Below are 22,402 nucleotides of genomic sequence, written 5' to 3'. Positions count from 1 at the left end.
ATAACTGGTTGGGGCACCCTTAGCAGCAATAACTGCAACCAAGCGTTTACGATAACTTGCAATGAGTCTTTTACAGCGCTCTGGAGGAATTTTGGCCCACTCATCTTTGCAGAATTGTTGTAATTCAGCTTTATTTGAGGGTTTTCTAGCATGAACCGCCTTTTTAAGGTCATGCCATAGCATCTCAATTGGATTCAGGTCAGGACTTTGACTAGGCCACTCCAAAGTCTTCATTTTGTTTTTCTTCAGCCATTCAGAGGTGGATTTGCTGGTGTGTTTTGGGTCATTGTCCTGTTGCAGCACCCAAGATCGCTTCAGCTTGAGTTGACGAACAGATGGCCGGACATTCTCCTTCAGGATTTTTTGTAGACAGTAAAATTCATGGTTCCATCTATCACAGCAAGCCTTCTAGGTCCTGAAGCAGCAAAACAACCCCAGACCATCACACTACCACCACCATATTTTACTGTTGGTATGATCTTCTTTTTCTGAAATGCTGTGTTCCTTTTACGCCAGATGTAACGGGACATTTGCCTTTCAAAAAGTTCAACGTTTGTCTCATCAGTCCACAAGATATTTTCCCAAAAGTCTTGGCAATCATTGAGATGTTTCTTAGCAAAATTGAGATGAGCCCTAATGTTCTTTTTGCTTAACAGTGGTTTGCGTCTTGGAAATCTGCCATGCAGGCCGTTTTTGCCTAGTCTCTTTCTTATGGTGGAGTCGTGAACACTGACCTTAGTTGAGGCAAGTGATGCCTGCAGTTCTTTAGACATTGTCCTGGGGTTTTTTGTGACCTCTTGGATGAGTCGTCTCTGCGCTCTTGGGGTAATTTTGGTCGGCCGGCCACTCCTGGGAAGGTTCACCACTGTTCCATGTTTTTGCCATTTGTGGATAATGGCTCTCACTGTGGTTCGCTGGAGTCCCAAAGCTTTAGAAATGGCTTTATAACCTGACTGATAGATCTCAATTACTTCTGTTCTCATTTGTTCCTGAATTTCTTTGGATCTTGGCATGATGTCTAGCTTTTGAGGTGCTTTTGGTCTACTTCTCTGTGTCAGGCAGCTCCTATTTAAGTGATTTCTTGATTGAAACAGGTGTGGCAGTAATCAGGCCTGGGGGTGGCTATGGAAATTGAACTCAGGTGTGATACACCACAGTTAGGTTATTTTTAACAAGGGGCAATTACTTTTCACACAGGGCCATGTAGGTTTGGATTTTTTCTCCTAAATAATAAAAACCATCATTTAAAAACTGCATTTTGTGTTTACTTGTGTTATATTTGACTAATGGTTAAATGTGTTTGATGATCAGAAACATTTTGTGTGACAAACATGCAAAAGAATAAGAAATCAGGAAGGGGGCAAATAGTTTTTCACACCACTGTATGTGTATATAGTTGTAATATAGGTTAAGTACATGTGAATATATTTGCGACATTTAGAAATAAGATATTTTTTCTGTTTCTTTACCACATTGACTTTTTCCACCGTGTGCTTTCTTTCCACAATAGCTGCACTTATGAATATGCTTGTATGCGTCACTCGCTTCATATTCTTTTGCTGCCGTCTCAATTGCGTAATGCGTTTTTTGTTCAGCACTCTTTGGAGCTCTTGCCTGTTGTCTGCGTACTGCATTCACAGTCAGTTCACGTGAGCTGCTCGGAGTACATGGATCGAAGGTTCTCAGCTGTGCTTGTGCTATCTCTCGAGCTGCGGGCTATGGCCGTATATATGTACATAAGTAGGTTCCAGTTATGACCGTTACACGTATAATTTCGAAATGAAACCTGCTTAACTTTTGTAAGTAAGCTGTCAAGAATGAGCCTGCCAAATTTCAGCCTTCTACCTACACGGGAAGTTGGAGAATTAGTGATGAGTGAGTGAGTGAGTTAGTCAGTCAGTCAGTGAGGGCTTTGCCTTTTATTAGTATATATATATATATACAGTGAACCCACTTTTATCACGGTTAATCCGTTCCAGACTCTACCGTGATAAATAAATTTTCGCAAAGTAGGATTCTTTATTTATAAATCGAATATTTTTGCAGTTAGAGTATAGAAAACCTGTTTACGACCTTCTAAATACGTTTTTTAACATTATTAGAGCCCACTAGACATGAAATTACACACTTTAGTCACCATTACACTCGTATTACCCAATATATTAGACAAAATAAGAGAAAATAAGACATATTAGACGTTACAAATATATTATTACTAGGCTCACCCGCCTTTTAAGGCGACCGACTTTTATCCTCAATTTGTGTGCGCTCCATGTGTACATCAGGCATGTAAGTGTAGGGAATGAGAACCTTAAAGTGCCCATTCATAACATCTCCCGAAAACCTAAGTTTTTTTATCCCCTCGAGTGCCTGTCCAAAGTCGTACAATGTCAGCCCGAATCTGTACCGCTAAAGACGGAGTTTCATGCACTAAATAAGCTATAGATGAGAATAAGCAGGCACCATCTCCCCTGATATTTACTACGCGATGAGACATTTGTACTCCATCAACATTAATTATTTCCAGAGACATAATTTTGTCTATTTTTCCAGCGCATCGCGCACAAAAGCAAGGGGATGATGGGAGCAGCAGAACTCTGCTCACATCGCGTCGCTTCGTACCACAAGCCGCAAGTAGTAAGTCTGTGATTAGCGGAATACTGCTACGCTTTGCACTCACGGGACGGAAGGACAATCCCGAGCGCTTTTATATAGTAGATTATTGTACTGTACATTTAATTACACACACACAGTTCTTACACACAACCACTAACCTATGAAGGCACAACCTCAGTAGGAGAATCTTCAGGTGGTGCAGTATATTCAGCAGGTGCATCGTTGTCTTCTTCCGCTGAAGGAGTACTAAGAGTAGGCAGTGGGTATCTGGGTGCGCGGCTGAAGAACATCTTGATAGGAAGTTGCTGGCGCTGTGTTTTCATATGTGTGAGGAGGCTTTTGTAGGGCATTGCCATCTTTGATCATATCCACGAGTTTCACCTTCTTCTGGATAGCAAGCATCTTCCTCCGGCACTTAGTTTTATTGTCAGAAGGCTTAGAAAAAGCAGCACGTTTAGGAGCCATCGTGGGGCTTAGATAAAAGTTCTCAGAAAGCGCATGCGTAGTGACGTAAGCGTGTATGAGAAAAAATCGCGATAGATTGATATAGCGAGGGATCACTGTATATAAATTGTGAGACTTGCCCGGACACCACCAGTCGGAGACCACATCTTTATAAAAGTCACACGTTTATTATTCATTAAATAAACACAGTCCCAAAACACCACACAATGCATAAAGCAATAATCACCCAATAATCTTTTTTTCTCTCAGTCCTTGGCCGCCAATCTCCTCCTGGGAGCTTCGTCCTGCTCCCTCTCCCGACTCTAGCTCCCAGATTGCTGGGAGGCGGCGCCTTTTATTCCTGCCCGGATGTGCTCCAGGTGGCTGATGACGATCTTCCGGCAGCACTTCCTGGTGTGGCGGAAGTGCTGCCCTTTGCCCCGGAAGCACTCCGGGCGCCCCTGGCAGGTTCCTCCGCCATCTTGACAAGAGTGGCGGAAGTAATGTTCTCTCAGGTTCTAGGAGGCTTAAGATGCCCCCTGGCGGTGGCCACGGGTCCCAACGAGTTGGAAAGTTTCTCCTCCTCTCCCGTGGTCCTCTCCTGCTCCAGGACGGTTGTGTCCTCCTGACCCGGAAGCTTTTACTGCCACCTTCCGGACCTTCTAGGCATCCCGGCCGGGTAAGAACCCCAGCCGTGTGTGACAAAATATATATACAGTATATACTGAGTATACTTTATACATGAAATGTATGTTGTCTTACCTTGCATAACTGAATAACCTTTATGGCACAATAACAATTCAATACATTTATGGTCAGTACAGTATTTGGATTTAATAATCGTCATGTGGGAAAAGGCTGACTCGCATAAATAAGTAGAGCCGAATAATGCAGTCAAGGAGCTTTTGAATTCAGCCGAGTGAAAAATGATGGCTGTCCGATTAACTGCGATTTTAGTTCCCTCTACTTTCTCTTTCTCAGATTGCTTTTTGGAAGGACATCAGTTTCGTAGTTTTTATGAACAGTTCGAAAATGCCTTTCCACATTTTCCTTCTTTGGAATAGCAAAGATAGATTGACAGATCAGACAAACGCCCTTCGATTGTGACATTGTGAGAAAAAAATGCTCTTCCAATTCCACATCCAGCCCATACCCTCCCCAAACAATTTTTTTTTAAATCCCTTCTTTAGTTGATATATATTGGAAGGTTAACTAGATCACTGAGATAGCCGGAGTTTTGCAGTAGCTCGCACGTTTGATCGTGCGTGCAGGATGACAGAAGAAAAGAGACCTCAGACTGGCCGCCCTGTATGTCAATCAAGTGGCAAATGCCATAGGGAAGATATATGATAGACTAACGTTTAAATTTTTTTTTTTTAATGCAATGCGATATACCTGCACTACCTTTGCGATCTACCGGTCGATCACGATCGATGGATTGGGCACCCCAGCTCTAGATTTTACCATTGCTTGAGCTCCTCCTGTATAAAAATGTACTTTGCCAAATTTCCTCAGCAAGCTGGGACAGCTTGAGTCTTCTCATTCCAGATGTATACAGGTATAAAAGAGTTGACTGTCCGCCATTACAAGCTACAGTTTTAAATTAAAACAAAACGTTCAGCTTATCTGAACATAACAAGAAAAGCTTTTGACCATCATCAATCAGGTGGGATATCCTGTTCACTTCCACTGTCCACACACAACCTTAGATTCAACTGTAACTTTGTTATCAGATGGCTTTAACCTTGTGGAGTTACTTTTATCCAAGTTCTAGAAACACTTCTTGGATGTAGGATGACCTATTAAGAGTCCCATCTATATATATAATTCACTAAGGCAAGACACCCATGGAAAGCACGCCAGAAGGGGCGTGGATTCACTAAGCCGCCGATAAGTAAGACACCTATGGCGCACGCAGGATGGAGCCACGCCCACCAACTCCAAGACCATTGGATATGACGACAACTCGCAGAGCCACGCCCACCAACTCGGACGCGACGACACAGAAAAACCGGCGTCATTTATATTCATCTGTCGTAGAGGCCACATGCTACTCCGACTCGGAGTCTCCGAGCCACGTTGACTGTTCATAGAGGCGTGTTTCTCGCGGGGGTGAATCGCCATATGCAGTGTGTAAAACGGTTTGCGAGGGGTATCCCATGGGATCCTTAAAACATTACTTTACAACTGAGGTTAAAACACAATGAAGTAAGCAGTCTTTAAAAACCGAGTTTTCAGTTACGACGCACGACCGCGTGCACCATAGCAAACTGTTTTACTTGCTACATACAGCAATTCGCATCCGCGACAAACATGCTTCTTCTTAGATTCTCCTGCACTTTGTACACACCCCCCTCCCACCTTGCTACTACCGTGGTCGGGTGTCTTGGTGAATTATATATAGAAAGCCAGCCAAAACTGCACAGAGCAATGAAAAGTCTACGTGAGTCACAGGTGCGTCTGGACTGTGCAAAGACGACAACGACTCGCATGACAAGTTGGAGGTGGGCACATGAGCAGGCAGTGCAGACTGGCATGACGGAGGGAGTGGAATGGACGTCCTTCTCCTCTCCTCCCGTTCCACCCTCCGCGCCTGAGCACCGCACGGACGATTGTGTGTTGGTTCGTTCCGTGCATTGTTACAATGTTGCTTTTCTTGGTGATTTATTACATTACCGATTTTTCAAATGTTAATTATTTCCCTGTGCTTAAAAATCATTAAAAAACCGGCCTGATTATGCAGCGTATGGTACGCTGCGGGTTGGCTAGTGTATCCATAAAACCCTGGGTGTTCAGTTTTCCTTAAAGGGACAGATTTTGCTTGCCGCCTCTGTGCCATTCACCAGTAATTTTTAATTAATTTTGAGACTACACACTGTGTCTGTAAGTCAGAATATGTTTTTAACTCCTGCCTAGCAATCTTGTGATCTCTTCTTGGCACTCAAAACAGAATGTTAGGCATTTCTGCAGCATATACTTTATACATGTCAAGACTCAGCTGCAACAAATAATCCAAACAGCATGTTGAGAAGACACAGAATATGTTGCTGAATGAAAGAGCATTTGAATAGCAAGAGAAAGTGAAAAATGTTTAGCATTAAACTGAACTGCTAACTGGAATATAAGACTTTAGAGTACAACTTTCAATGACCATTTATCCGCATTAATAAGATCTGTGTTTGTGTGTGTCTGCTCACCTTGCAGTGGACCGGTTGCCTGTCCAGGGATTGTTCCTGTCTGCCGCTACCCTGCAACTCTGCTCTAGATTAGCGGGTATAGAAGATGGAGGGATGAATGTTAGGAGGCTTTTTTAAATCCACCGTTCAAGACAAGTCACGCAACAGCAATGCAATAGGATTTAGATATGGGTTTGAGGTGCCTATTCCAAAACTATCTGCCTATTCTCTCTGAACCATTCTGTCACGTATTTCTTTGAATATTTTGGATTATTATCCTGTTGCAATATCTATTTATGATCAGCATCAGCTGGTCTTTGATTTTTTTTTCACATGCCCTCTAATTAATGGAGAAATTTATGGTTGCCTCAATGACAGCAAGCTGTCCAGGCCACCCAATGCAACAAAGCAGTCCAATAGCAAAAGGCTTTCAGCATCATTCTTTACAGATATTGGGTAGTTCTTCTGTTCAATTGCATTCAAATCGTATTATGTAATATCATCTACTGTTGAATTCTGCTCTGTACTCATAATATTTCTGTTGCACTATTGTATTGTATTGAGGATTACTTGTGTTTTGTTCTGTGTATTGTATTGTATTGAGCCCTTTTTTTTGACACCCACTGCACACCCAGCTTACCTGGAAAGGGGTCTCACTTTGAACTGCCTTTCCCAACATTTCTTACATTTTTTTCCCCGTACAATGTTTTTTTTGGGAGTTTTTCCCTGTCTTCTTAGAGAGTCAAGGCTGGGGGGGCTGTCAAAAGGCAGGGCCTGTTCAAGCACATTTGTAGCACTCCTTGTGTGATTTTGGGGTATACAAAAATAAATTGTATTGTATTGTATTGCATTTTAAAATAATCCGTACATCATGTCATTATTCCAGAACATATTTTTCCAGAAATATTGTTTAACAAGCAGAGGATCAAGTGTAATCATAACTTTCTCAACTTTTTAAATCAGGTTCTTCAGTCTTCTTGATGTCCCATGTTTACTCAGGCTATTTCTAAGAGACGGCTTATGTACCTTGACTTTCACTAGGCAAGAGATACCTTTAGATACTTTTAAGTTAACTTGGGATCCTTAGTACTAGGATGCTGTACCGTGTTAGCCATTATGAATGTAGTGAAAAGTCAAGCAAAATGGCACCTTTTATTGGCTAACTAAAAAGATTACAATATGCAAGCTTTCGAGGCAGCTCATCTTGCCCGAAGAAGGGGCCCGAGTTACCTCGAAAGCTTGCATATTGTAATCTTTTTAGTTAGACAATAAAAGGTGTCATTTTACTTGGGATCCTTATAAATTCTTTAAGCATCTTTCTGTGTTGATTTTGAGTTTCATCCTTTTGTAAATAATCCATAGCACAGTACAATGATTAATATTAAATATGTTTTAAAATTGCTTTGTGGCCTATTCTAAATACAAAGACACCAGTAACTTTCTTCTGGGAGACTATAGTAGCTGTTGTGGTGGACGCCTAGAAGGACCAGCAGAAGAACGATACCTATCCTGGACCATGAGAGGGCATCTGCCCTGGTCTGCATTGGAGCCATGGAATCAGAGCTTAGAAGCTCAACCCTGTTGGGGCCTGTGGCCACTGCCAGGGGTTTGCCTGGAGGATTATGGAGCCCTGGACTGCAGCACTTCCGCCACAACTGGAAGTGCTGCCGGAAGAAATTCCAAGTATGCCCGATGTGCTTCCCGGTGCTCATGCGGCACTTCCGCCACACCAGGAAGTGCCACTGGAAGATCATGGTGAAGCACCAGGAGCACATTTGAGGCATTATAAAAGGGGCCGCCTCACTCCATTAGAAGAGCCCGAGTCGGGAGGCAGTGGATGGAGCTTGAGACTGGAGGAGTGAGGGCGACAGTTAAGGGAACAGTAAAGGAAAGAAGGAACTGAGTTTGACTGGAATGACATTGTGAGGTGCTGTTAGCAAGGGAAAAAATAAAGTGTGTGTTTTGGACATCTGGTGTCGTGTCTGTCTGTGTACGGGGGCTGTCTTATCACAGATTACTAACATAAGGTTTTGCATCAGCATAGTGGCATAGTGGTTAGGATTACTACCCTGTAGATCAAGGACTCTGGATTTTAATCTTGTTCCCGTCACAACCTTAGTAGAGTACACACAATTTCCCTGCATCTGCATGAGCTTTCTTGGGCCCCTGGTTTACCTCCCAAATTCTGAAGATGTGTATTTTAGGTTATTTAGTGTCTTTTACTCTTGATCTTGTGGGAGTGAGAGTGTCTTGTGGTGAACCATTCCACCATTCCAAAGCAAACTTCTGCTTGACCCTGCAAAGATAGGCTCTAGACTCCACTGACCACAGATTGTAAAGTAAGTGATGAAAATGGACTTATGGTTAGGAAGTAACACTTGTAAAAAGCCCCAAATCTTTGTAAATAAACAAACACTATTTATTATAGTTAAAGAGAATTTTTTAGGAAAAATAGTGACTTAATATCAACAGCAGGTAAATTACCAGCATTAATTGGTTAACATCGGTTAACATTGAGCATTAGAATGTGCTATATAAACAAAATGTATTATTGTTATCATTAATATTATTACACAGCAATATGAGCTCAGGTTTGACTGCTAAACTGGTCAATTTCTGTAAGAGGTGTGCATGTTCTCCCCTTACATATGTTCACTGAGTGTGTGTAACGTCAGATATTGTTTTATAGCCGAATATTCAAAGTGTGTCATTAAGCACTCTCAGTTACCAAAATCTGTTTATTCCTACATGTGTGGTTAATCTAGTTTAGCCTCACAGGAAGCTCTCCAGGTTTAGAATGATGCTTATTAAGTGAATGACCTGAAATATTGCTATGACAGATGTTCAGTATTTGATGTACTGTATATTGTATGCTTGTAGAACATTGAACATTTTCATTTCTGCTTCTGCTATTACTGATATTAACACTGTTCAAACAGTTACTTAAATAGTATTTTAAAAAATAAGCAAAGTAAAATTTCACTGAAAAAATACTCTTTCAAAGTTTTAAAATGAGTAGATGGCATATAGCCTGAATTACAAGGTATCAAAACTAAATATAAAATGAGACTATATGTGTGCAATGATCTTACTGCTCGCAAAGGAACTTTTAATAATAAAAAAGAAAGCATGTTTGAAATTAAATAGCCATTTGCTTAAAGTAAGAAATGGCTTTAAAACACACTTGCTATTTGATTCTTGCATTGTCTGATTATGCTGGAAGTATTGAAAGTCACATTATCAGGAGAAAATGGAGTTCTGTCACAGACAATAAAATTGTATGGATTAAGCTGATAGGCACAACATGAATGATATATACTTTGACAACTATAGAGAAAATTATGTTTTACACTTGCAAACTAAAAGTAAAAATCGAAAATGGCAAAAAACTAAAACAATAAATACTAAAAAAAAAACTAAAACTAAACTTAAGCTAAAAATAAAGTCAGAAACTAATACAAACTAAAATAGGAAAATATCAATGTTACATAAATACATCATAAATAAATAGTCCACAAAAGATTTCAATGTGAAATTGCCTTAATAGTCCTGTAAATTCCTTGGTAAATTAGTTCCTTTAAAGTTCTTCATGGTTTGTTTGAGCAAAACTAATCAGTTGCAAAAAATGACAATTTTATTCTCCAGGGGCATCATGTATAACGCCGTGCGTAGAATTCGCACTATAACATGGCGTAAGCACAAAAGCCGAAATGTGCTTACGCACAGAAAAATCCAGATGCAGGAATCTGTGCGTACTCCAACTTCCACGTTCTTCCGCTACATAAATCCCGATCAGCGTGAAAACTAACGCTCGTGCACGCGCATTATGTAATGCCCCAACTCCTCCCAGAAGTACGCCTCTTTGAATATGCAAATCAATATAAATCACCCTTAAGCTCAGCCTTCTGTGAAAAGACAATGGGAAAAGCACGGGGGAAAATATAACAATTTCAGCGAATACCAAGTGGAGGCAAAGGGAAAATATACTATTTGTTTAATTAAACCGTGGTATAATCAACAAAAGGAAGTTGATCGAGTGACATAGCGGGTTGGAGAAACTTGAAAGCTCAGATATCAGTTGCCGTGAAAAGGCGAGTCGTAGCCTACCGTCTGAGTGTCATATGAAAGCTTTTTAGGGTACAGAGAAAAAAAAGGCACAGTGGGGAAAAAAAGCACGAAATGTCAACTTCAATCTCGAACTTTCCACTTTAATCACGTAGTTTATTTTGTCATTAAAGTAGAACATCATAAACGTCATCTTAAAATCATTTACTTAACCAGTTTCTCAAATCACATCGTAATTAAAGTAGCACGTTAAATGCTTTGTTTTGTATTTGATCTTCTATGTGATCTATGTGTGTGAATCACTACTTGCTTCTTAAACCGGCTCTCTTCCTCCGACTGTACACAGAATCCATTACATTCGTGATATTACAGCTCTCTGAATAACTAAAATACTGAGATGTATACGTGATATCATTAAGAGTTAAAGCACGTTATTAAACATGGGTTTTACAGCGCAGCGATTGTGCACGACCATCGATGAAATTATTTATTGCAGCAGTACTCAGGGGCGGCTCTAGGTTTGTGGTGGCACTGGGCAGAAAAAGAATCGGTGGCTCCTTCGCCCGCAAATGTCAGTGAGGTAGCTTATGCACGGCGGATTTCCACGTCCGTTGCAGACACTAGCCGCCTCGTGCTCATGACACAAGCATTTAACTTTTGTCGAAATTTGCCGCTGCATTTTTAGCTGTGTCGTTATTTTCTCTTTCTGTTTTATATTCAATTTGTATTGGCGTGGCCGCCCATGCAGTTCTTGCTTTTCTTTCTCCAAGTAACCGATTGCCACACAATCAGCTCTGTAATAGATGTTAAGCCATCTGTAAACTTAGAGCACTGATTCTTTAAAAAGTTTAAGGAACATTGAAATATCTTCGTAGTACATGTTTAATTATTCTATCCTTCACGCCAGTCCCAGTGAAGAATATAGATTATTTAAATGAAGTTAAAGTTTTACCTGTATAATATAATAAACATATTTTGCTGCATTTCATCTTAAAAATGATATTGTCATCATATGTAAATACGCACTTTATAAAGTGGCTCAGGTTGTGCAATATTATAACTGTAGTACAAGTTTACAGTGAGGTAATTGTACTTATAAGTACAAACAGTTCTACAAGGAGCAGTGATTGAGTGCGTTTATAGTTCTTGGGATGAAACTGTTTCTGAACCGCGAGGTCCGTACAGGAAAGGCTTTTAAACATTTTGCCGTGGCTGAGGTAGCGTGTGCCTGATGCTGTATACGATAATTCTCTTTCCGAACAGCTGCTGCTGTGATTCACACTCAGATACAGTGATATAAATACTCCGAGTGCTGCAGTGAGAGTAATATGGAAAAAGATGATCCGCTGTGGCAACTCCTAACGGGAGCAGCTGAAAGAAGAAAGTGCAGTGAGAGTAACAACGCTAAAGCAGTTATGGTATTTGGAATACTATGGCTATTCCCTGGACCATTATATTGTTACAAGTTAATTACAATCAGATGCGTTACAATAATAAACAATATGCGGTTAGTTTCAGTGTATTTATAAAGCCGCGTCAGGAAAATAATGAGTAACCACACAGGAACAGTAGCACTGCTTTGACGCTGGGTGACGCCAGTCTGCAAAACCAAGCGGAGAACTTGCGTACGACAAGGTATGAGGTACCGTGGAAAAGTGCGTGGCTTTACGCCAAGTGTAGGTTTTATACATCGCGATTTGAACGTGGAAAAGTTCTTACGCAACATTTCTGTGCGTACGCACCGTTTATACATGAGGCCCCAGGACATTAACGTACATATTTTATTTTAAATATAAGAAGGTAGATAACGATAGATTATGTTTAAAATTTTTTTACTGTAGGTGTCATACAACTGTTCACCTGCATTATTCCCATACAATGAAAGATTGTTCTTACCTTGAAATGTTCAAAAATTGTTTTTAACTAGCTTTTTTAGGGGACTGATTTAGACCAAAGGATGGCCAGGTTCTATAATTGATGGACTAAACATTATTTGTTTTCACAGTGAGGAGCATTCTACTTCTTAACACCAGTACATAGTACCTGGAGAAATAAAAATCCTGGCAGTTTGTTTTATTGTGGAATGGTCCTATGGTACAATATTTTCAATTTCAAACAGTTTCTTTTGTAGAGCTTAACAGTGTCTCAAATCCTCACTATAACCCTTGTATGTTTACAGTTACAAGTCTGTCACAAATTGAAACAAGCAGGAAGGAAAGTTTTACACTTTTATTCATGTATTACTGGGAACTTAAGATTCCTGATGTGTCTAAAACAGTAGCAAATACATTAGAGTGACATTAATATCAAGGACAACCTGGGTGGATTGCAGCTGTTCTTGCTTGGAGTCTAGGTATTCAATATGACTAGATAAACAGGTGGCTCTTCATCTATGTATGCTGATTGGTCTTTCTATGGATGGAATCATACAGAGATTCTTAATTTCTCGATTATCCTGAATTTATGTTTATCTTGCAATTTATTGATGCACTTCTTGGGCCAATGCAGCGTTATAGTTTATGTCCACTCTTTGACCAACCCTGTTGGCGGTTGGCAGGTTTTCAAAAATATTACAGTAAATCCTCACTATCAGTAGATTCTGTTCCTGCGGATTCACTTATCCACATTTATAAACGTATAACCCATTTTGCAACACCCACTGTTTACTTGTGCCTAATCATGGCCATACACAGTACAAAAAAATTCCAAGAGAACTATTGCATATGAGCAACATGTGAGGTTGCGCAATGACTTGTCTATGATGCCACTAGATATCCAGGGTTGCATACATGCTACACTGAATGGATTAACATATGCTTACCTGGTGCTGAGAGGTGTGGGTAAGGCATTGAAAACCATTCATTGATGTGGAATGGGGCTTGCAATTGTTCCACACAAACAAAGTTATAAGTGCATACTGATTAAGTCCCTGCCCTGTGTACACACCGCCCATCACTACTGCTGATTGGATGGTTTAGTGAGATCCTCAGATCTATTCTGCTACAATCTCAGCCTCCAGTGAAGCTCCAAGAATACAATCACACTTAACTATAGAGTAAGTAAAAATTGTATCAATTGTAACAAGGTTTCTATAGGTATATCTGCAGAAGGATCATTACTAACCATTGAAGGGTGAGAGTGGAGAGCCAGCATGTTTGTCTGACCTCATTACCTCCACTGTAGTTTCTCCCCATAGTCCTAGCCCCATTTTTCTCAAATGATCGATGGATCATTATCTGCAGTTTCTGTTTCTGGTGGGTTTTTCAGGGACATAACCTCCGTGGATAACTGGAATTGACTGTATATGTAAATAAGAAAGCATCCTCATGTCACAGATAAACTCAGGTTACAAAATTCAGCAGTACAGCCCAGAAAACTTCCTTTGTACAAACATTTTTTTTTCTCTAGAAATCGAAAAAAATAACAAATTTCCCACTTTACGTGGAGTATTCCAGCACATACAAATCAAATTTCTTTTTTATAAATGTTCATGCATAGGTGCCTCTCTGGTATGTGCAGATACTATTCCCAGTGACTTATAAAAAGGAATGTAAAACAATAAAAGCATAACTTCCTCATTTCTAGACAAATGCTATAAAAAATGTATTCCATATGTATAATGTAAAGTAGAAATCCTTTGACACATACTGTATGGATTAAGTAAGGAGAGTTTAATGAGAGTTATTCAATCCATTACTGAATTCTTTTATTTGGCTAAGCTAATTCAACATTTTATTTCCACAGAAACCAATAACATTAGTAAGAGGTATTTCTGGATAAACGAGAGCCTGACATGGAGTAGAGCTCAAAACTACTGTCGTGTGAACTACACAGACCTAGTCAGTATAAAAAATGAAACTGAAAATCAGGAGATAATGAAGAACGCTAAGAGCTTCCCCTTTTGGATCGGTTTATTTAATAACCCATGGAAATGGTCTGATGGTGGGAATTCAACATTTCAACACTGGAGAGTTGATCAGCCAGATAATTGGAATCTAAGTGAAAAGTGTGTTGAATTTTCACAGTCAGATTGGAATGATGGTCCATGTAGTCATCAGAAGTACTTTTTGTGCTACAATAGTAAGTCTTCTATATTACTGTACTGTATGTGACCTAGATGAGTATCTCTTAAATCAGATTCCAAGCTGCCCAAGAGGTGTAAGAATAATTGAAAAACCTATGAAAGGATCTTATTCTAAAATTAAAATTCTCATTCAAGAGCCCTCTACAATATTCTTTACAAGCTACTTGATATTACTGTAAATATTTGAATCTGTACACAATGTTTTTCAGAGTCCTGCACTTCATTCTCCTGCACCAACACATACATCTTTGTGCCATATTTATTTTCCTGGGATGATGCTCAGAAGTACTGCAGAGCAAACTTCACAGACTTGGTGACAGTTGAGAACCAAGCAATGAATGACCATCTGCTAACAAGGAAAAGAGCACAAAACACCTGGATTGGACTCCGCCATGAAAATGACAACTGGCACTGGTCCAATGGAGAGCCTGTGGCCTACACAAACTGGAAACGGGAGTTTTTCTGTGCTGTGCTCCAGTCAGATGGCTCTTGGAATGACTCAGTATGTGGTGAAGAATATCCTTTCATGTGCTTTAAAGGCAAGTTCAATTAATTTTAAAGTAATTTATTTTTTTAACGCACACTTCCATTGACAGTTTCAGCAAGCTGTAGACATTTGCCAAAAGAATACATCTAAAATAAGGCATAAAGCAACATGAAACAACACACAAAAATACGTTTCTAAGCACAAAAACCCCATATAATGATATATTTACACAGAAACAGAAACATGTATATATTTATGTAAAAATCAACAAGTAAATACAATCAATTCTTCTTATCCATGAGGGACCAAAAAGAGAGGATGGAATCTGGAGGATGTGGTGGTCTTCTGCGCTCAACTTTTAATTCCTCTGTAGTCAAGTTCAGTCATCTTCTAGTTGCTCTGCCTGAAGCTATGAGCTACCCCAGACGGGCTGATTTGAGGACCTCACTAAACCATCCAGGCAGTTGTACCAATGGGCGGTGTGTATAAACGGCATGGATTTAATCAGTGGAAGTTTATGTCCCACGCTTACCATAAATTCATTGTTTATAGGGAACAATTGCAAAACCCATCACAAATAAACTTCAATGGCTTATCCATGCTTCTTAGCACCAGGTATACAAACAGTGATCTATTCAGTGTAGTGCACGTGAAGCACTGGACATCTAAAGGCATCACAGACCTGTTATTACTCAAACTCACATTTTGCTGCTGCATAATCGGCCCCTCAAAATATTTCATGTGCTGTGCATGGCCATGGATAAGTGCAGCTGTCACAAAATTGGTTACACTTTTATAAAAGTGGAGAAGTGACACCTTGGATTTACATTATATGGAAAAGTTTTAAAATTTTAAGCCATTTCCAATGTTCAATTGAGCATAGAAAAAGAATATTCCAGGCTACACAAATTTGATCTCCCCTTAGATAAATGCTCCACCCTGGTCATTTCATTAAGTATCTGGATTCCAGTGTGTCATTCTCCGGTTTTATTACACACAGATAACAACTGGGGTCTGTTTTGTCTCTTAAGCAGTTTGCAGATTTGCTTGTAAAGTTACAGTCCAACATTTCCAAGTACTAAACAGGGCTTTGCAGTCATCTACACACCAGTTGAAGGAGGACCACCTTTAATACTTTAAATGAATGTGGACGAAGGTTCAAACAAATAGCAGGCAGACACCAATTCTAATAAGCAAAATCTTTTATTTCTGACTTCTTGGTGAGCAGAGTGGCTTTTCCTTACAGAGAGAAAATGCAAGTAAGGCCCCTGACAAGGGGGGTTCAGCTGCATTTATAACAAAATCTTCAAAGAGAATGGTTAGAAAAAAATAAATCAGTTTCACTCCAAGGCCACAGAACATCCTTTACAAAATTTGTTGATTACAACGGAAAGCATAAATTCTAGTCTTATATTTGGAATGAAGCTTATCAGAAAACTTGTAATACACTGCTGAAGCAGCTGGGAAGAGTCAAAAACTGCATTCCACAGCTGGAAGCACACTTCTGTTAATAATAATACCTAGCCACACAGAGAACATGCAGATTTTCATACAGAAGCTAGCAGAAGATTTTAACTTCCATTCCACATTCCCCCCTTTTTAAACTTAAAAGTTTAAATAATAAGAGAGTTTAAGCTAAACAGTCCAGGTCGAAAGAACACTGGGAAGAGAATTGGGCCTGGGAAAGAAGATGCATGCGTTCTGTGTGGAGGAAATAAGCTTTAGTTATTGAGGCAGTGAAGAACTTCTGGATAAAATAACAGATTAACGGAATAAGACAACAGCAAATCAAAAGAATAACAGTTAAAGCAACTAAAAGGGAAATAAAAATGGATTAGAACCATTGGCCCAAAGAGCCAAAAGTGGATATAAACCATTCATAGAAAACCTTTGTTTTTAAATCATGTTCCTGGGCTTCCCACGGATTATACCCCCAGTCCTGGTCGCCAGTGTTTGCAAACACATCACTCCAGCTTGAACATTCAGATAGACTGGAGGAGGAATTCAAATCAGTTTTGTACCTGGGTCGGGTCACACAAACATATTTTTCATACAATCTCCATTTGTCTTGTCCACTGGACCCACAGGGAGCAATGGAACAAAAGTCAATCTGGAACGAGGCAGTTTTCCCTATTTGGAAAGTTAACGTGGGAAAGTCCCCATGTATTTGCTTCAATTGGTGAGTCCGATGGTCACCACCTGTTTGTCCTTGTCCTAAAGTCAGATGGATAAAAAAGATTAGGACTAGCAAAGCTATGAATGCCATTTTTTGCAATGCGACACGTGAATCCAGGCGGGAAGTCCTTCGACTTTAACGGCGTGAGGTGTGGATAGCAGCACTTGGAATGGTCCCCTCCAGCGAGGTTGATGCCAGTGCTTCCTTCGGGTGTCTCTGACCAGTATCCAGGTTCCCAAGGGAATCTGTGACTCTGTTGGTGGAGGACTAGTTCGCCAAGCCTGGTTAACCTGCTCGTGGACCTCCTTCAGGGATGCTCGGAGACCTGTAAGACTGGAAAGAAGATCATTGTCCACAGTATGCAGATTGACATTGCCAATGACCATGCCAACAGGCATGGGCGTCCGGTCAGAATTTCAAAAGGCGACAGTCCCAACTGCCAGTGTGTCCTCCCTCTCAATCCCATTAAGGCCAGAGGTAAAGCGTCAGGCCAGGTTAAATTCGTCTGCTCACAGATCTTAGCCAATTTAGATTTCAGGGTGCCATTGCACCTTTCTACTATACCTCCGCTTTGAGGGTGGTACTTGCAATAGTGATGCACATTTATCTGGAGCCAAGTGGTCAATTCATTTATTACAGAGTTCACAAAATGGGTACCATTATCAGTCTGCAATTTTTGTGGTATTCCCCATCTTGGAATGATTTCTTTTATCAAGGCTTTTGCCACAGTTTTTGCATCTGCATGTTTGGAAGGGAAAGCTTCCACCCATCGGGAGAACACATCGACAATTACCAAGCAGTATCGGTACCCTTTAGATGGTGTTAGTTCAATGAAGTCCATTTGAAGATGTTCGAATGGACCCATTGGGTTAGGTGTGACGGCGGGACTTACCTGAGTACCTTTACCTACGTTAAATTTTTGACATAGTGCACAGCGTCTGCAGAATTGCTCTGCATACGTAGAGAAGCCTACGGCTTCCCAATGTCTCTCGACATCTTGAATCATGGCATCCTTTCCGGCGTGGTCCAGGCCATGTGCGATTTTTGCCATACCTGGAAAAGAAGCTTTTGGAAGGAAAGGTTTGTTATTTTGCTTGTGAGTCCAGACCCCATCAGAGAGGGATCCTTCTTCGGACCATTTTCTCTTTTCTCTGTCCGTGGCTGCACTCTGTAAAGAGATTATTTGATTATCAGCGTCTTTGTCATCTTTCTGTTGAAATAAAAAAATTGGTGTGTTATTGTAGGCAGCCTGTTTAGCAAAGTAATCAGCCAGGTCGTTTCCTTTGCTGACAGGATCTTGTTTCCCAGTGTGGGCCTGGCATTTAACTATTGCCAGTCTTGATGGTTTTATTATAGCTTCGAGGAGGGATTCGACTAATTTCTGATGTTGGATGGGCTTACCAGTACTGGTTTTAAATCCCCTTAATTTCCACAATGCTCCATGATCATGGCAGACTCCAAAAGCATACCTGGAATCTGTATAAATGGTTCAATTGTGACAGTTGACAGAGTACAGAGTACGTTTTGATAGTGTATTGCCCTAGCAGTAGTGAGATGTGAAGTTTTGGCCTGTACTAAAATGGAGTGTACAGCGTGAGGCACCTTTACTGTTAGGGGGCTCATGAGCACTATATCTGTACTGGCTAGCACGGCTTCTGTTGTGGCTGCTACTGCTCTGAGACAGGTTGGAAGTCCCTTAGCCACTGGATCCAATTTTTTCGAAAAATAGGCTATTGGCCTTTGTTTTCTCCATGGAGCTGTGTTAGTACTGCATTCATATATCCCCCCTTTTCCTCCACGAACAAAGTGAATGGACGAGAATAGTCAGGAGCCTAACGCTGGCGCAAGAGTAATGCACTTTTTAAATCACATAGAGCCTTCTCAGCCTGCTCATTCCACTGTATGCGGCCAGAAAGAGGAAGGTCAGCAGTGTTAGCTAGACTTTGCAAAGGCTGTGCTCTTTCAGAAAAATTTAAAATCCATTGTCGACAGTAACCTAAAATGCCCAATACAGACATAACCTGTTGTTTTGTGACCGGTCTGGGCAGGTTTTGAATAGTGGTTATACAATTTTGTGACAGAGCTCTGGTACCACAAGTGATGTCATGCCCCAAATATTTGACAGTGGTTTGAACTAGCTGCAGCTTGGCCTTAGAAACCTTGTGCCCATTTTCTGCAAGATACTTGAGCAATAATTCCGTATCTTGTGTGCATGCTTTCTCTGTTTCACTACAGAGTAATAAATTGTCGACGTACTGTATCAATGCACTTCCCTGTCAGGCCAGAAGCCTTCCAGGTTTTGAGCAAGCGCTTGGCCGTATACACAAGGAGCCTCTGTATAACCTTGTGGCATAACGGTCCATGTCCAATGGCGGTTTTGAAAAGTAAAAGCAAACCAAAACTGAGAATCAGAATGTACAGGAATAGAAAAGAAAGCATTTGCTAAGTCAATAACTGAGAAATAACGTGCAGATGGAGGGATTGTAGACAGAATAGTGGAAGGATTAGGCACAATCGGTGCTCTAGGAAAGATAGCAGAATTGACTTGTCTGAGGTCTTGGACAAAGCACCAAGAGCCATCAGCTTTCTTTACTGGCAAGATAGGAGAGTTTACAGGAGAATATTTAATAGGAATTATAGCCCCCTTTCAACGAGATCTTTATGTACAGCACCAATTCCGAGTTCAGCCTCAGGAGAGAGAGGATATTGCGCATGGCGAGGACGGAAGGAGGATTTTGGAAAGATTACTAGAGGTTCACAATTTGCTATTCTGCCAAAATCATTTTTCCCTTGAGACCACAGTGTATCAGGAATCAAGAGAGCCATGGAATGCTATCAGTTTGCAATGAACATAAAGAGAGAGACGGGTGACACAGGGAAGAACAACTGGCAGATCAATCTGAATTACTACTTTAGTAACTAGATGGTCTGAGGTGTCAAAAATACCTGGCGAAACGTACAGCCAATCAGTTCTATTTAGACATTTTTCAACCCAGTCCCCAATTTCAACCCAGCAATGGTGTTAGATTTAGAGAGAGACATGGGGCACTGAACCACCTAGATAGAAAATACTTTGTGAACATGTGAGGTGAACTGACGCAGCAGCTTTAGTAGATGAAACAAAAATACATGGAATGTGCAAAGTTTCAGGGCATGTGCTGGAGGAAAGAAAAGATTCTAACCAAGGAGTGTCTACTTCAGCCGGAAATATTGGGCAGTACAATGCAGGGTGTCCGGGACTTGTAAGTGGGGAAATAGGCATGAGGGGAAAGAATGAAGGGCTTTCAAGAGGAGGGTGTGTGGTGAGATGTCAAGGGTCCATGCAGCAAAAGAGGGCCTGGGGTGTGTAGTTTGGCATAGGAGCTTAGGAATGGAGCAGTAAAATCCTTGTTTAGTTAAAGAAATTGAGACTGACAATTTAGTCATAAGATCCCTTCCCAGCAAGTTCACAGGGCACAAATGATTTAACAGGAAGCGATGAGTTAATGGAGAGCTGTCGGTGCTGAGTTGCACTTGCAGAGGCTTTGAAACTAGTAGCGTGTGTGGTTGTCCTGAAGCAGTGAGAACCTTCACAGTGTCTTTCGAGGCAGGGACCTCCAACAGCGATAAAGTGGCGCGTGGCTCCTGTGTCCACAAGAAAGACAGTTTCTTTGCCGTTTACTATTAAAGTCAATAAAGGATCAGTATCGGCATGACGAGTAAGCAAAGGAAACTGGAAAAAGTGGCTGGTGGTCCCTGCTAATTCCTAGGACCAAGGAATGTCATTGGGCTCAGGGAGAGGGGGTGGCGGAGGGCGCTTGTGTGGGCAGTTGCGTCTGAAATGTCCAAGTTCACCGCAGCCGTAACAGGCATATGACGCTGGCGTCTGCTCCGAAGGGTCAGGCATCTGAGCGAAAGGATTATTAGGGCTTGATAATTGGAACCCTCGTCCTCTCCCGCCTCGCCTTCCAAAGAAATTTCTGCGTCCTCTCCCCCTAGCCGGATCAGTTCCACCAGTATAGTAATTTATTTGTGCAGCCAACAGTTTGGTCTGTGTGTCTGACTCTTTTAATTTAGTCTGTCTCTCAGCATGCTCTGCATGACGCTTGACTTCCTCGAACGTAGCGCTTTCCCAGCCTATGCAAGACATGCGAACTTTGCTTGAATATCACTTCTCAGTCCCGAGACAAAGGAGGCACTGCAGCACGAATTCTATCGTTTTCATTGTCTAGCCCAGAGTGATTAGCCATCAGATCTTGCAACCGGTGAGCCCATTCATCCACTGTCTCGTCTTTTTTCTGCTTAGCGGCTGAAATTAGTGACCAGTCTGTGCCCTTTTTATATTTTTCTGCCAGGGCTCCTTTCAAAGGCTCCCACTGGTCGAGGAAAGGACCGTCATTTCGGGGCCTCGGGAAAGAGCTTCATTCCAACGCCAAGGGGCACCATTAAGATCACCGTGATTTACAGTTGCCCATGTGGTGCCCAGCTTTCGGCGAGCACCTGTGTCCACTCTGCAGCATTTGGTTTATACATGTCATCAAGCTGCTGTAACTGTTGCACAAATTTCAGTCCACCGACCGCTTTGGGGTCGGGCAGTTCAGACACCACATCCTTTAATTCTTGAATGTCCCAATTTGGTGAATCATTACGGTAGTGGGATTATTATTGCCCGGGTTGTTGTGTGGGATCATGTCGGGGGTTGGGGACTTCAATGAGGGGGCAAGAGAATGTTGGGCCAGAAGGTTTAGGGGAGCCGAAGGGGGAAGTAAAACCGCCCATAGGTTTAGAGCGGAGGGTCTGACTTCTCGTGCGCTGGGAGACAGATGACTCTTCTGGTTTCTGCCATTGCAACCCAGTAGCACCTTGTGAATGATCTGAATCATCTTCCTCAGGGTCAATATGTGAGGACGGGTCATAATGATATTGTTCATCGTAAAAACTTGCTCCAGACGGTTCGTCTGTTAACAGGGGTGCAGTTGGAGGAGGGGGTGCAGGAGGTGGAATCGGGGAGTTTGGTAAGGAGGGGTGGACAGATTACGGGGTATAGGGGGTCTTTCTTTTCGGTCTTCTTTCTTTTACTTTCAGGCTTGGGCTCTGTCTCTACCTTTGTTTTCTGCAATGCTAGCAATAACTTTTCCTTTTCTTTCTGTGTTTTGACCTCAGCAGCCAGCAGCTCGTTACACTTCTGCGCCGCTTGCAAGGTCCTATCCTTTATCACCAATTCCCATCTATCAAACATGTACATTCGATACGGACCTTTGTTACAACATCCTCGTGCATTTCTACATAATATTTTCCTTATTTCTTGTATTTCTGATATGTCCACAGTCCCGTCTATCGGCCATCTGCCACCACTCTGTTTATTCCATTTTTTA

General features: G+C 41.3%; 1 protein-coding gene across 1 annotated transcript in view; it reads left to right on the top strand.

The window, feature by feature from the left end:
- The window catches only part of LOC120538565 (macrophage mannose receptor 1-like), a 69,806-nt gene that overhangs the window by 33,689 nt on the left and 13,715 nt on the right, over window positions 1–22,402 (top strand). The window contains exons 4-5 of the mRNA XM_039767961.1: window positions 14,046–14,381; window positions 14,595–14,924. Coding sequence (XP_039623895.1) covers window positions 14,046–14,381; window positions 14,595–14,924 — 666 coding nt within the window. The remainder of the gene's footprint in view (window positions 1–14,045; window positions 14,382–14,594; window positions 14,925–22,402) is intronic.

The sequence above is a fragment of the Polypterus senegalus genome, chromosome 11 (genome assembly GCF_016835505.1).
Source record: "Polypterus senegalus isolate Bchr_013 chromosome 11, ASM1683550v1, whole genome shotgun sequence".
Lineage (NCBI taxonomy): Eukaryota > Metazoa > Chordata > Cladistia > Polypteriformes > Polypteridae > Polypterus > Polypterus senegalus.
This window is presented reverse-complemented; position numbering and strand designations above follow the sequence as displayed.